This window comes from Notolepis coatsorum, assembly GCF_963971535.1.
Source record: "Notolepis coatsorum genome assembly, chromosome: 5".
In the NCBI taxonomy this organism is placed as follows: Eukaryota; Metazoa; Chordata; class Actinopteri; order Aulopiformes; family Paralepididae; genus Notolepis; species Notolepis coatsorum.
In genome coordinates, this window is record NC_140169.1 from 143,555,148 (window position 1) to 143,569,502 (window position 14,355).

General features: G+C 43.2%; 1 protein-coding gene across 2 annotated transcripts in view; it reads right to left on the reverse strand.

The window, feature by feature from the left end:
* Positions 1 to 5,878: 5,878 nt before the first annotated feature.
* The window catches only part of acp1 (acid phosphatase 1), a 67,421-nt gene continuing 58,944 nt past the window's right edge, over positions 5,879 to 14,355 (reverse strand). For both annotated transcript variants that reach the window (XM_084315431.1, XM_084315430.1), the window contains exon 6: positions 5,879 to 6,018. In XM_084315431.1, coding sequence (XP_084171557.1) covers positions 5,941 to 6,018 — 78 coding nt within the window. In that variant the 3' untranslated portion in view covers positions 5,879 to 5,940. The remainder of the gene's footprint in view (positions 6,019 to 14,355) is intronic.

Genomic DNA, 14,355 nt, shown 5'->3' on the forward strand with positions numbered 1-14,355 from the left:
TGCATGAGCGTTCTCCTCGCCCCCCCCCCCCCCCCCCCCCGATGTCTTTTTACGAGACGTAATTAAAAACAAGAGACACTGTCTGCCAGTGCTGGTGACGGTCACGTGGTCATGTGTGTGTACGTCACCTCTCTATCTCTCTCTCTCTCTGTGGAATATGACGTGTGGTTAGGTACAAAGTATATTTATATATTCAACTTGTCACATGGTCCCCCGCTGTGCAGTACATAGGCTATAAACATTCTAACCAGAGTGCAATATGTAAATTTTGTAAAAAGGCATAAAGGCAATCCATGTAACGACCATAAATTAAGTGTCTGACGTATATCAAATGGGTGTTGCAAAAAAGCATATATATTTAAAAAATGAAATATATTTAAATAAATTATATGATTGTTACAAATATATGAGTGGCCTTTGTTGTTGATCCCCCCCCCCTTGTATTTTGCTGGGTATAATGGTTTTCAATGATGACTGGATTGAGAACAGGGCCATGCTTTTTGTTGGCAGAGATTTGGTCAACCTCTCCATTAACTCATTCTGCGCCACGGGTCGGGGCGCCAGAGGGCGCTATTACGCCAGTGATGTAAGTCAATGGGGCGCTTTGTTCACTTGCGAGTGCTTAAAAAATATCTTATATTATAGCTATGGGTCTAATACACCCGTCGACTGTCAGTGAGTTGCTTCCAGTCAACATGCACGAAACAGATTGTTTTTTCATCAGTACATTTCCATTTTATACCGTTTTGAATACGAGTATAGTTTTGGTGATTCTTAGTAATCCCAGGAAAAGACGCGATAATAGCCCTTTAGTGGAATACACTAAACACGTTGTCATTTTTCGCCTGATTATCTAATCATCCTGAAATCAACGCTAGATTGTCGTTATTATCCTTCCTCATGCAAGAATGAAAAGGGCCTGGTAGCGCGGCGCTCCCCCGCCACCTCCTCCCACTCAACGGCACACAGCCACACACACAGACAGCCGCGATCGGGGTAGAAAGAAATATCAGATCAACGCAAGATTTTATATATAGAGTCCTTACCTGATATCTGATGTAATGCAAAAGAAATAATCCAATTATCTGATCGCCATTCCAAATACTGCTTGTGGAGGTCCGTCCCACATTACCGAGCGTTACACATGGCTGGGGGGGTTAGTGTACCATGCCATCGTTGTAAAGGCCTGCCTCGTCTGAGTATTTAAACCCCACCCGCTCGGCTCAGATCGGCCCTGAAAAGAAACTACACCATTTCTAATAGAGTGCAATACCTGCTGGAAAGCGTAGGCGGCGGTATTTGCCCTTTTGCTAGCTCAGACCCATTCCCAATGATAACATCAGGCTGGATGGATGAAAATGAATGGATATAGCTAATAAAAGAAATAACGATTAAAACCCGACTATACTCGTGATTGGCGCTGAACGGTTGGCTAGTTAACCCGAATATACTCGTGACTGGCGTTGAATGAGTTAAAGGAACAGGCCAACATTTTGGGAAATTAGCTTACAGTCTTCTCCAGAGAGACAAGAAGATAGATACCAGTTTCCTCTCTGTGCGTTCAGTAGAAAGCTATCTGGCTGCACGTTAGCCTAGCTTAGCACAATGAATGGAAGCGGACATGGCCAGCTAGCCTAGGCATTGTCCAACTAACACCTCTCCCGAAGGCTAACTGGCCATGTCCGCTTCCATTCATTGTGCTAAGCTAGGCTAACATGCAGCCAGATAGCTTTCTAACGCACAGAGAGGAAACTGGAAACTGGTAGCGGCACGGTGTAGTGGTTAACACTGTCGCCTCACAGCAAGAAGGTCCAGGGTTCGATTCCCGCTTGGGGACCAGGTTTCCATGATGCCAGTTACCCAGGTGGGGTATCTCCCAGGCCTGTCTGTGTGGAGTTTGCATGTTCTCCCCGTGCTCGCAAGGGTTTCCCCCCCGATAAGATAAACCCAATGGAAAAACATGCACAACAACAGATCGCTAACGCTGTGGCGTCCTTGACGAAGACGGGCAGGAGCACTTGGATTGGTCCCCGGGGCACGGCTCACGCCGACGCCCTATCTGCTCCGGGCTGCCCTTGGGGGGAAGGACGACGGGATGGGTCAAGTGCAGAGACTCAATCGCATTAGGCGACACAAGAAAAATTGCATGCGTGTGTTTCTGTGTGTGCCGCCCATCGCATGTGTGTGTCTTTTGCATGCCAAATAAAGACTTCCTAAGTCCTGCATTATTATTATTATTATTATTATTATTTTTATTATTATTATTATTATTATTATTATTATTATTATTATTATTATTATTATTATTATTATTATTATTATTATTATTATTATTATTTTTATTATTATTATTTTTATTATTATTATTATTATCTATCTTCTTGTCTCTCTGGAGAAGACGGTAAGCTAATTTCCCAAAATGTTGGCGTGTTCCTTTAAAGGTTAAGTTCAGAATATTGGACGCCTAGTCCTACGTCCTACCTACCAAAGTCGTTGTCCATCGATAGTCCGTTCTCAGCGCGCACGCCTTGTTCTTCATATCTCATACTGGAGACCCAGGTATGAAGAACTGCATGGATCGCGCAGAGAAAGAACTCTTATCGTGACCGACAACGTCTTTGGTAAGTAGGACGCGTCTATTCGAATACCAACCGGTTCATGCTTCCGCGTTTGCGGTTTGCTAATCTGATTGGCCACTGCCGTTTCTGGTGCGATCTGATTGGCCACTGTCGTTTCTAGTCATGTGACATGTGCGCCCAATCGCATGACGCGCCCATTTCCGCCTCGACCAGCAGCAAACTACCCAATGCCTAGTTTATCACTGGTTAAGCTTAGGCGACTCTTTCGAAGTTGGTTAAGGTTAGAGTTTGGAATCAGGGCTGGCGTTCTATCGCCCTGCTCTAAGACAAACTCTAACCTTAACCAACTTCGAAAGAGTGCCTAAGCTTAACCGGCGAAAGAACTTGCCGTCACACGATTGGTGCAAAACGTGAATGCGGAAGCATGAACCGGTTGGTATTCGAATAGACGCAAGTAGGACATAGGATTAGGGATCCAAAATTATGAACTTAACCTTTACGGAGAGATGATTAGAAATAGCACAGCTTACATCATGTTGGCAGTCGTGGTTTGATTACAACGTAGCCTTGATTACACTCACATTCGACCAATAAGTATGTGTGTTTAGTCAAAGGTGCTTTAAGTGGTATTCTCTTTGTTTTTGTTCAAACAGGTGGTCTACCGCTCTGCGGTAAATGGAAAATAAAATTTCTGGTATCCCGTTCCCACTTTATCCAATCAGGAGAGACCACTGCGAAAATAACAAATACAAACTATATTTAAGCAAATTATGTGCTTGAAACAAGTAAAATAATCTGCCAGTGCAGTAAACAAATTTGGCTTGGCAAGATTTCTTGAAATAAGCAAAGAATATCTAGGGTTCTCTCCCCTGATTGGATAAAAATTAATTTTGTGTTTACTGCAGAACAGAGGGACTGGGAGACCCATGTTACTGGCTGTCGGAATGTAGAGCTATTCAACACGTGTTTTAACAAAAACGATAACACTTTAAGGGTTAAAGAGATAATTCACAGAAAGCCTGTGGTGCCGCCTTGAGAGCTTTTAACCGCAAAAAAAATCCCGTCGCACACCTGTTTCAATTGGACCAGAGAGTATGTATGTTTAGTAAGCGTTAAAGAGGCCATGGTTCCACTTCCACCATCACGTCACGTGCCTCTCGTTTGATGACTTTTTAAACTGCCGACGGAGCCAATATTTGTCCGTAAATGTTTGCCTGTTTTTGGTGGTCATGGTTACGCTAACCTTCAGGTTGTGTTCAGCGGGGCGTCACGTGTGTGTGGCGGGACCTCCCTCCCAAACGGTGTGTTTGTACAAGGCAGCTGGCGCGGCACTCAGTCCCGTCAGTGATACTTAAAAAAGGGGAAATCCACCCTAACATAAAGTTGACTGTGTGTTATCCCACTCATCTCAGGACAGTTAAGTCAATATCTATAAACGGGACAACTTCCACCCCCCTCCCCCCCCTTGAAGCTGAAAACGAGAGCGTCGAGACTGGAATCCGTGATCCGTGGAATCGGGTCCGTTGGCGGTGGATTAGCGTGCGACTTTGTGGGGAGTTTTCGTTTGAGCCATTATATCGAAATCTGTCGTATTTTAAAATGTTTAAGGGCTTCCAGCTTTGAATCTGAAAAAAATTTACCCGTATTCCCGGAAAATCACCATGGCTACCGTCGCGGTGTCCTGGGATTTGCTCCATTGTTCACCCTCTACGGAGCGGTCTCTTGATGACATCATCAAGTAGAGTCTCGTCTCTCCGGCCTTCAGCTCAAGGAAAGACTTGTTAGTATTATGGGAACGATGTGTATTGTATTGTAAAACTCATATTTAAACCAATACACGCTCTCTCCATTCTCAAGAAACCACAATCAGATGTAGGGGGGGGGGGGTGCTTTCTTGGGTTTTGATCAGATTAGGAACACAAACCAGATACGAGCCACGTGTTTGAAGGATGACAAGACCTCCCTGTGGTTGGAATCACTCCAACATAAAAGCCTGGCTTCTCCGCTCGCCTTTCCCTTGACCATGCAAACCCCGTTCTCGTGTTCTGTCCTCCTTTAAAGCCAAGCTCAAACGCCACTGTGTGTCCGTGTTGTGACAGCCAGGCAGGAGGCGGGACATAACGTTGGGAGGAATCTGATTTGATCATCGGGGTCAACACTTGGTCCCCGGAGTCCTCCGGAGAAGAATGGATTTTGATATAAATATACAACGAAATGTTGTATATTTATATTGTTGAATAGGTGCACAATGTGACTGGAGTGGGTATGTGATCTAAAAAAAAAAAAAAACGTGATTTCTCATTTCAGCTCAACTTTAAGCTGCCATACCTTATGGAATTGAATAATTTTTGTAATGTTTATTTGAATGGGCAAGGCTGCAGCCTACCCCAAAGCGTCCACTATAAGGGAAGTCATTGAATAGACTGAGTGGTATTTACACAGAGCAGAAGGAAGCAGAGCTTCCAGTGGTCATCAATGACAACAGGTCTCATTATTATTGTTCTTCTCAGTCATTCCTTTATTCAACACATCAGAAGTTGAGGAAATCATACACGTGTCTCGTCAGATGTCACGTAGATGGTTTAAAAGGTGACATCTCCATTACAATAACATGTAATCACAACACTCACTCCAACCCAAAGCAGTGTGAAGAAAGCGACTAAAACCGCCAAAGGGCCGAACAAATACCCATTGAGATTAGCATGTAGGCTAAGCGGGAACTTTGACCCCAGTGTCAGCCTTTAGCCTTGCCCTATGAATCCCCAAGACCGCTGGTCATGCAACCTCTTTTCTATGATACCCACAGTTGCTTGGGTTCACGTCTAAACCGCGTCTACATTGTAAAATACATTAAAGAGAGAAATTAATCCGTTATAATCCGTCTCTAGAGGGACATGAAACAACCACCCTCCTCAAGTGTTCCGACTCTACACAGTGTGGTTTGTTTAATAACTACTAAGACATTGGGATCCCGTGTCCCGTTCGAGACATCGCGGAGGTTGATCAAGTGTTCATTTCATGATACACACACAGCATGGCTGTGAGAAGTGCTTGTGCACATACATGGTCAAAGTGTGTTTGCAATTGTATACAGACTGGGGGGGGAGACTACCGACTGGGGGGGGGCTACCGACTGGGGGGGGGGGGGACTACCGACTGGGGGCGGGGGGGGGGGGACTACCGACTGGGGGGGGGGCTACCGACTGGGGGGGGGGGGGGGGGGGGGGAGACTACCGACTGGGGGGGGGCTACCGACTGGGGGGGGGGAGACTACCGACTGGGGGGGGGGGGGGGGGGGGGACTACCGCTGTTCTTCCAGTGCGGCCGGAATGGATCGTCTGGGGGTTCAGAGCGCAGGACGTTAAGAGTTGCTCTCCAGGAACGCCTCGCAGCACCTCAGGCACTGTACGTACACCTTTTCAAAGTCCTCGTCGCATCCCTGAGAAACAGATGAGACAAAAAAAAAAGAGAAGGAAATTAGGGTGAATTTCACGCATGTGCCTAAAGTATTCAATACGACTTAACTTAATAAGTGTTCTTCAAAACGACTTAGTAACTTTAAAGTATTCTTCAAAACCTCAATACTTAATTTGTCAATACTTAATTAACTGTATTCTTCAAAACTACTTAAGGTTCATATTAGGGTTTAATGTTGTCGGGTTAACCTGCTGTTGTGTGGCAGTGAAAAGGGTTAACCTTCTGTGTATCGTCGCAGTGAAAGGGTTAACCGTTTGGTAGTGCGGCAGTGAAAGGGTTAACCGGAACGGCCCAAGGCCAGCAGGATGGTGCTGATCTTTTGAAACGACTGCAGGCGTCGCTTCAAGGGCCGGCGCTTCAGATTACATTTTGAAAAAAACGCAAACCGTGTACGAGTCATGGCCTCTTACCGAACTGTAACATTGAGAAATTCCCCTTCTGAATATCAATTGCGTGGATCGTTTGCAAGTTCTTACACTTGAGACTAGCCCAGCCATATTATATTCTGTTAGCCAGGAAAAAGAAGTGCAAGCACGAAACCCCATGAGATTTTGACCGTCAAACACTTAATTTTCTGCATTCTGGTGTACTTTTATGCACCAATTTGTGCCTTTTCTGCATCAATTTATGGTGGAAATGTCTTTATTTATGTAAACTTTAAGGAAGAGACAACATTCATTTTTACATTTAGTCATTTAGCTGACGCTTGTATCCAAAGCGACTTACTTATTTTTTTCTTTTCAGATAATGGTTGAAGAAGTGCGTCTTTAGTCGACGGCGAAAGATTGTACAGGTTTCGGCTGTCCTAACTGTGGTGGGCAGCTCGCCAACTCGGAATTCGGATGACCCTCCCGGAGCTCGGATAGGAGTGGGTCTGAGACGGCCAGAAGATGCAAAGCGTAGGGGTCTTGACTTGAGGGTGTGTGAAAGCAGTTCCCTTTGCCGCACGGTATGACAGGTCGAGGGCCTTGAAGCGGATTCGTGCGGCAATGGGGAGCCAGTGCAGGTGCCTAAGAAGTGGGGTGACATGGGCCGACTTCGGTAGATTTGAGATCAGGCGGGCCTCTGTGTTCTGAATGAGCTGAAGAGGCTTGGTGGCAGTGGAAGACCAGCAAGCAGCATGTTGCAGTAGTCGAGGCGGGAGATGACTGTTGATTGGACGAGGAGTTGGGTGGCTTCTTTTGTCATACATTCAGGTACTAGCTGACACAAATATAATGGAATATTATGCAGTAAGGCTCTCAGACATTCTGTATACATTCTGTATACATGTATAGGTATATATATATTATATACACATGTCCCCTGCAACCCCCCATAAACCCAAGCCTACAGTATGCCATGCACGGTTCAATACGCACTTGTGAGTTGCAGTATTTTAAGTTTTGCAATTACATTTTGTGTTACTAGATTCCATGCATTGTATTTCTCTCCCAATTGGCTGCGTGCATGCGTGTGTATAGAAGACATGGTGGTGGGGGAACTCAGAAGGTCAGAGTTAGCAAATTAAATAAAGTTTTCCATCTGACCAATGTCAGAAGAAAAGTTGCACAGATAACTAAAGTAAATGATTCTAAATACAGAAAATTCAGGCCACTACTGTTTTAACTAGGAATGTCCGATATTATCGGCCTACCGATATTATCGGCCGATATTGTCATAAAAATGTGATATCGGAAAATATCTGTATCGGTTTTCAAAAAAAGATTTTTTTGAAATTTTATTTTTACATTTATTTAACCTTTATTTACCCAGGCAAGCAAGTAAGAACAAATTATTATTTTATTTATTGTCAAAGTATGCATAGTGTTGTGTTAATTACACGACAAGAGATATGTAATGTTAATTACGTGAAATTATTCTGTTTTTTGGGGGGGAAACCCTGCATATATCGGTATCGGTTGATATCGGTATCGGAAATTAAGAGTTGGACAATATCGGTATATCGGTATTGGTAAAAAAGCCAATATCGAGCATCCCTAGTTTTAACTAGTTAATGACACTGTTTTCGACTGCGCTATACGAAAGATAATGCGATTTTTGACCACTTTTGGTTTCGATTGCGACTGAACTGACCAACTGGGGGGTCAAAGGGCATAACGGGTCACAACTCTTGAGACTTTCCCACATCGTTTATCTGACTCGGCAGAGCGGTCACGTGTCATTTCCAGATCGGAGACTCATAGCCATGGATGGAACATCAAGCAGGAGTCCGCAGATCAACATTGGGACAAAACTGGATGTGACTTACGTTTCTTTGGGTTGTAACGTTACCACTGTACCAACAGTTAGCTTGCTGCGGTCAGGCAAGCGCTACCGGAGTCTCATGGCCAGTACAGAGAGACTCAGAAGGAGCGTCTATCCCCAGGCCATAAGGATGCTCAATGACAATGACACTTAGGGATGCTCGATATTGGCTTTTTTACCGATACCGATATACCGATATTGTCCAACTCTTAATTTCCGATACCGATATCAACCGATACCGATATATGCAGGGTTTCCCCCCCCAAAAAACTGAATAATTTCAGGTAATTGACATTACATATCTCTTGTTGTGGAATTAACATAACATTATGCATACTTTTGACAATAAGTAAAATCTGAATTTGTTCTTACTTGCTTGCCTGGGTAAATAAAGGTTATAGAAATGTTAATAAAAAAAAATAAAAAAACATGTTTTTTTTTTATTTTCGAAAAACGATCGATATTTTCCGATATCACATTTTAATGCAAATATCGGCCGATAATATCGGACATCCCTAGACACTATGTAACAACCCATCATTTACACGCACTGCATGCACATCCACATGTACACACTCACTTTAAACAAACACTCACCTTATCACTCACTTTACTCACTTTAGACACTTTAATAATAGATAAATATAAAGTGTGTTAAAGAGATTTGCACTACATTCATACCTCATACCAACAGTTAGCTTGCTGTAGTCACTAGAGCAGCCACATGACCCGTGCATCAGGCCAGATGATGGGTTGTGTGTGTGTGCGCACAGGACATGTAGGTGCTCTATAGTGAGCGAATGAGTGACGTAACAATAGGACTGCTTTTGTATTAGAATTCCAATATTATATACTTTCACATTTGAAGCCGGTCGACTTCAAGAGGACATAATCACGGCAGCATAACTAGACCACATACCACTTTAACATAACCTTTAATCAGAGCGGCATTAACTGGACCGCATACCACTTTAACATAACCTTTAATGAGAGCGGCATAACTGGACCACATACTACTTTAACAGAACCTGTAGAGGTCAATTCCAATATTTTGGAATTCTAAAAATAGGAAAAGTCAAAAACACAAGTTTTGCTCAAAATGATTGGAATTCTAAAATTTAAATCATTATGACCCGACTGTTCTAGTGTTAATTTGCAGCAGTCTGCAGAGCAATGGGGGAAACTAATTCCGTTTTCCTGGCACCTCAAGGGTACATTACCCCTTCCCAGAGGGAACAATAGCAACTACCATATGTAGCAACAACACTTTTCCAATCTGTAGTCCCGTCTTCTCAGAGCGCTGAGAAATGTAACTACGCGCCAGGCACTGCAGTTGATTCGGCTTGAGGATACCAAGACTGGATTTCTGAGAAAATTGCTCAACCTAGAATCTGGTATTTTATCAACCAAACAAAGATGAATCAATACCAAACAGTTTATTATCGACCTGTGATGGGAATAAAGTGGTATGTTGTAGTTATGCTGCTCTGATTAAAGGTTACGTTAAAGTGGTATGTGGTCCAATTATGCCGCTCTGATTAAAGGTTATGTTAAAGTGGTATGTGGTCCAGTTATGCTGCTCTGATTAAAGGTTACGTTAAAGTGGTATGTGGTCCAGTTATGCTGCTCTGATTAAAGGTTATGTTAAAGTGGTATGTAGTCCAGTTATGCCACTCTGATTAACGGTTATGTTTTTATTTTTTATTTATCCTTTATTTATCCAGGAATGTCCCATTGAGATACAAGATCTCTTCTTCCAGGGAGTCCTGACCATGTTAAAGTGGTACAGTATGTGGTCCAGTTATGTTGCCATGATTATGTCCTCTTGACAGGCTTCAAATGTGAAAGTATATAATCTTCATACATTTTTGACATGTTTTCCATGCTAAATCATTTTCTTCAAAGTAACTAGTACAGTAACTGATGGGTTCAGATAAATGTAGTGGAGTAAAGAAGTATTTCCTTTGAAATGTAGTGGAGTGAAAGTATAAAGTTCCCTAAGATGAGTACAAAGTAGCTCAAAATTGTACTTAAGTACAGTACTTGAGTAAAAAATACTTAAGTTACTTTCCACCACTGCCGAATACCGTATTCACAGAATGCAAAAATACCAGGAACAAAAAAACAGGTCTTCTCTCGACCAGTTCAAGCACAGCGGCTGAAAAAAAGAACCCCCTTTCAGTTTGAGGGAAACAACAGAGCCCACCTGGGACGACGCCTCCGCTCTGATGAGGCGACCCAGGTGTGGCCAATCATTAATCATTACTTCGGCATTGGCAGCCAATTGCCTCCCCCAATTAGCCGACTGCCGATTGATGAGACAAGGGGCTCTCGTCACCCCTCATCAGCCCACGCTCGCCCTCGAAAGACTGTAAGAGGTGGAACGTCATTCTTAATTACTGGGAAAAGATCACAGAGCAGCTAATATGCACAGAACTGCCACCCCCCCACCATGAGGTGCGCTCCCTCCCTGTCTGCCTTTAGCCTGGACAGTCTGATTGACACCTACCCTGTTTTATGTTGTGTATTTTTCTACCATGTTTTTACTGCGTTTTATTATAGTGCCATTTATATGTAAAGCACTTTGGTGCAACTACAGTTGTTTTAAATGTGCTTTAGAAATAAAACGTACTTACTTAATAAGCTTAGCTTCCCTCTACTCCTTTTTTGAACGTGTCAAACTAACTACATTGCTCTTGACTTTTTGTTTATAATTTCTTTTCATTCTGATTATTCTGTTTGACAAAGCTTGATATTATGATTTATTTAGAGGAATGTAAAGAATACATGTTCAAAAATAAACGTTTTAATTCATTCGTTCATACTTACTTACTAGAACTGCTTAGCTAGGTCCTTATCCTTGTGACAAAGATACTGAAACGGAACACGGTGCCTGGCGATTTTCATAAAAAAATGTAAGGACTTCCGATTCACCATATAATTATATAACCGTGATACATTATTGGATGAGGGGTAAACTACTCTTATAACACACTTAAGGAGTTGTGGGTGAGGGAGAGATGTGTGACCCGTGTTTATCAAGGAGGTGTATGAAGAGAAGAGCAATAAAAAAGTTGTGTTTGAGAGATAACAGCTGTGGTCATTTTAAGACCAGGCACACTCTTTACACTATGAGAAGGGAATCTCAATGACATGTTGGTATTGTGAATTATCTAGGTCTCACCTCGACCATCTCTCTATGAGGGCAATGAATCTCACATGAATATACAATGAAAATGGTGAATACTGGGGTGGTCACAGAACAAAGGTTCTTAAACCTTTCTTAAAGTTCTGGAGGTTAGACAAACTTGGCTAGGGATTAACAGCTGGGTGGGGAGACATTGGGGTCTCGGGCAGTAGGAGGGGCAAGAAAAACTTGAATATAAAAACTTGAAGCTGGGACAGAAGTTAGAGAAGATTGGAGGACAAGACGATGAGATGGTCTGTGGACCAGCACACAATTTGGGTGAAACTAACCTGGTGTTGGCTGTTCTGTGTTTATTTATCAAGTAGCTTAGGTTGCTTGACAGTGAATTGGGTATCAATTAATTCAGTCTCTCAAATACAATAATTCTCTGGTCATCATATTTCCAACTACTTGTCAATATTCCTTCATTTGTTTTGCCGTTATATGATAACGTCGTAGCCTTATTAATGTAAAATTGTCATAAAATATGAAACAATTAAAAGGGAATCCGATTTGGAAGTCATATTTGTAATAAACATTTTATAATGCGTCAACTTCAAAGGCTAATTTAGAAAGTGGTGAGCTAGCAGCATCCACGTTGCCTAGGAAACAAGGCCATGGTCCGTGTGACTGGTGCTCTCCTATGAGCGTGAAGAGGTGGGGCACAGAGCGGGCACACACTGGAGCAAGAGTATACAGTGGCTCAGGAGGTAGATTGTCTGGTAATCGGAAGGTTCCCGGTTTGATTCCCACTCCTCCCAGGCAGCGTGTTGGAAGTGTCCTTGAGCAAGACACTTAACCCCTAATTGCAGGTTGGCACCTTGCATGGTTGCCTCCGCCATCGGTGTGTGAATGGATAAAAGCTGCTATATAAATGCACCATTTCATTATTGTTGTTATTATTATTGCTATGTCCTGTTTATTGTTATTATTACTGTATTGTGTTATTTCATGTAAAAGAAAATAAATAAATAAAAAAAAAATTGATAAAAAAAAATAATAAATGCACCATTTACCATTTATTAGAGACGGGTAATGGAACCCATTGAACTCTAATGCTCGTGTAGCAAACGTATTCACGAATGCACGTTTCCGCTATGATTACAATGGTAAAAAAAAAAAGACTCCCAGTCAGTCAAACAAAATAAAAACAAGGAAAGGCGGCAACAGGTGTGTCTCTGTGTATTGGTGGAGCAGAACTTCCTGTACGGAGGTTGATCAGGGACATCTCAGACTCAATGAGCTGCGAGGAATAATATACAGACATACTGGCTTTATGAGTCAATAACAACCGACTTCCAACGGACTGACATCCGAAACATCCAGTCGTGTCTGTCTGAGGGTTCTGCATATAAACATTTTTGACATTCTGACTTCAGCCATTCTTAAGGCAGCCACAGGCCACATTAAACCGCTGTCGTTTAATGGGAGCGTGAAGTTACAAGCATATATAAGTCACCCGCAAATCGAGTACAAAAATAAACTGACAGCGCCACTCAACCCGCTATCTGTTATTAAATAGCTGGCAGAGAGTTTAAAACCACAACTAAAACCTCTTGAAGAGCAGCCGCCAAGTCACAGGGGGCTCCGCCCTCCGGCGTGCAGCCAATGAGAGCTCGGCCTGGTAGAACAGCCAATGGGAAAACAAGCCATAGAGCTTGGCCAGGTAGAACAGCCAATGGGAAAACAAGCCGTAGAGCTTGGCCAGGTAGAACAGCCAATGGGAAAACAAGCCATAGAGCTTGGCCTGGTAGAACAGCCAATGGGAAAACAAGCCATAGAGCTTGGCCTGGTAGAACAGCCAATGGGAAAACAAGCCATAGAGCTTGGCCTGGTAGAACAGCCAATGGGAAAACAAGCCATAGAGCTTGGCCTGGTAGAACAGCCAATGGGAAAACAAGCCGTAGAGCTTGGCCAGGTAGAACAGCCAATGGGAAAAGAAGCCATAGAGCTTGGCCTGGTAGAACAGCCAATGGGAAAACAAGCCATAGAGCTTGACCTGGTAGAACAGCCAATGGGAAAACAAGCCATAGAGCTTGGCCTGGTAGAACAGCCAATGGGAAAACAAGCCATAGAGCTTGGCCTGGTAGAACAGCCAATGGGAAAACAAGCCATAGAGCTTGGCCTGGTAGAACAGCCAATGGGAAAACAAGCCATAGAGCTTGGCCTGGTAGAACAGCCAATGGGAAAACAAGCCATAGAGCTCGGCCTGGTAGAACAGCCAATGGGTAAACACACTCCGTAGAAGAGACTTCCGAGTGCCGCGACCGCTGCAGAGGCTTAACCCTTTCACTACCACACTACAGAGGATTAACCCTTTCACTACCACACTACAGAAGGTTAACCTTTCACTACCACACTACAGACGGGTAAAAGTCTGTAGTGTGTGTGGTAGTGAAAGGGTTAACCTTCTGCAGTGTGGTAGTGAAAGGGTTAACCCATTGTCGAGTGGCAGTGAAAGGGCTAACCTTCTGTATTGTCGCAGTGCAAGGGTTTAACCATTTGGTAGTGTGGTAGTAGTGAAAGGGTTAATGCCTCGTTTACACGCAGACGGAAAACTGGAGAATAGATCATTACCTTTCAACGAAAGACAACGGCAAAATAATTGGCTGCTCAGCCGTTCCATGGCCAGGTGTGTGTGTTATTCCCCCCATTGTTTCATTTACAAAGTCAGATAAAAGGTCCCAAGAGTTCATTTCAAGTAGGGTATTATTTGCATTTGGAATCTGTTGCCGTCAACTCTCAATATGAGGTCCATATGAGAGCTGTCACTATCTGCGTAGCATTGATTGATTGATTGAAAACTTTATTAACAGATTGCAGAATTGGTACAGTACAGTACAGCTCAATACACACAATTGTTAA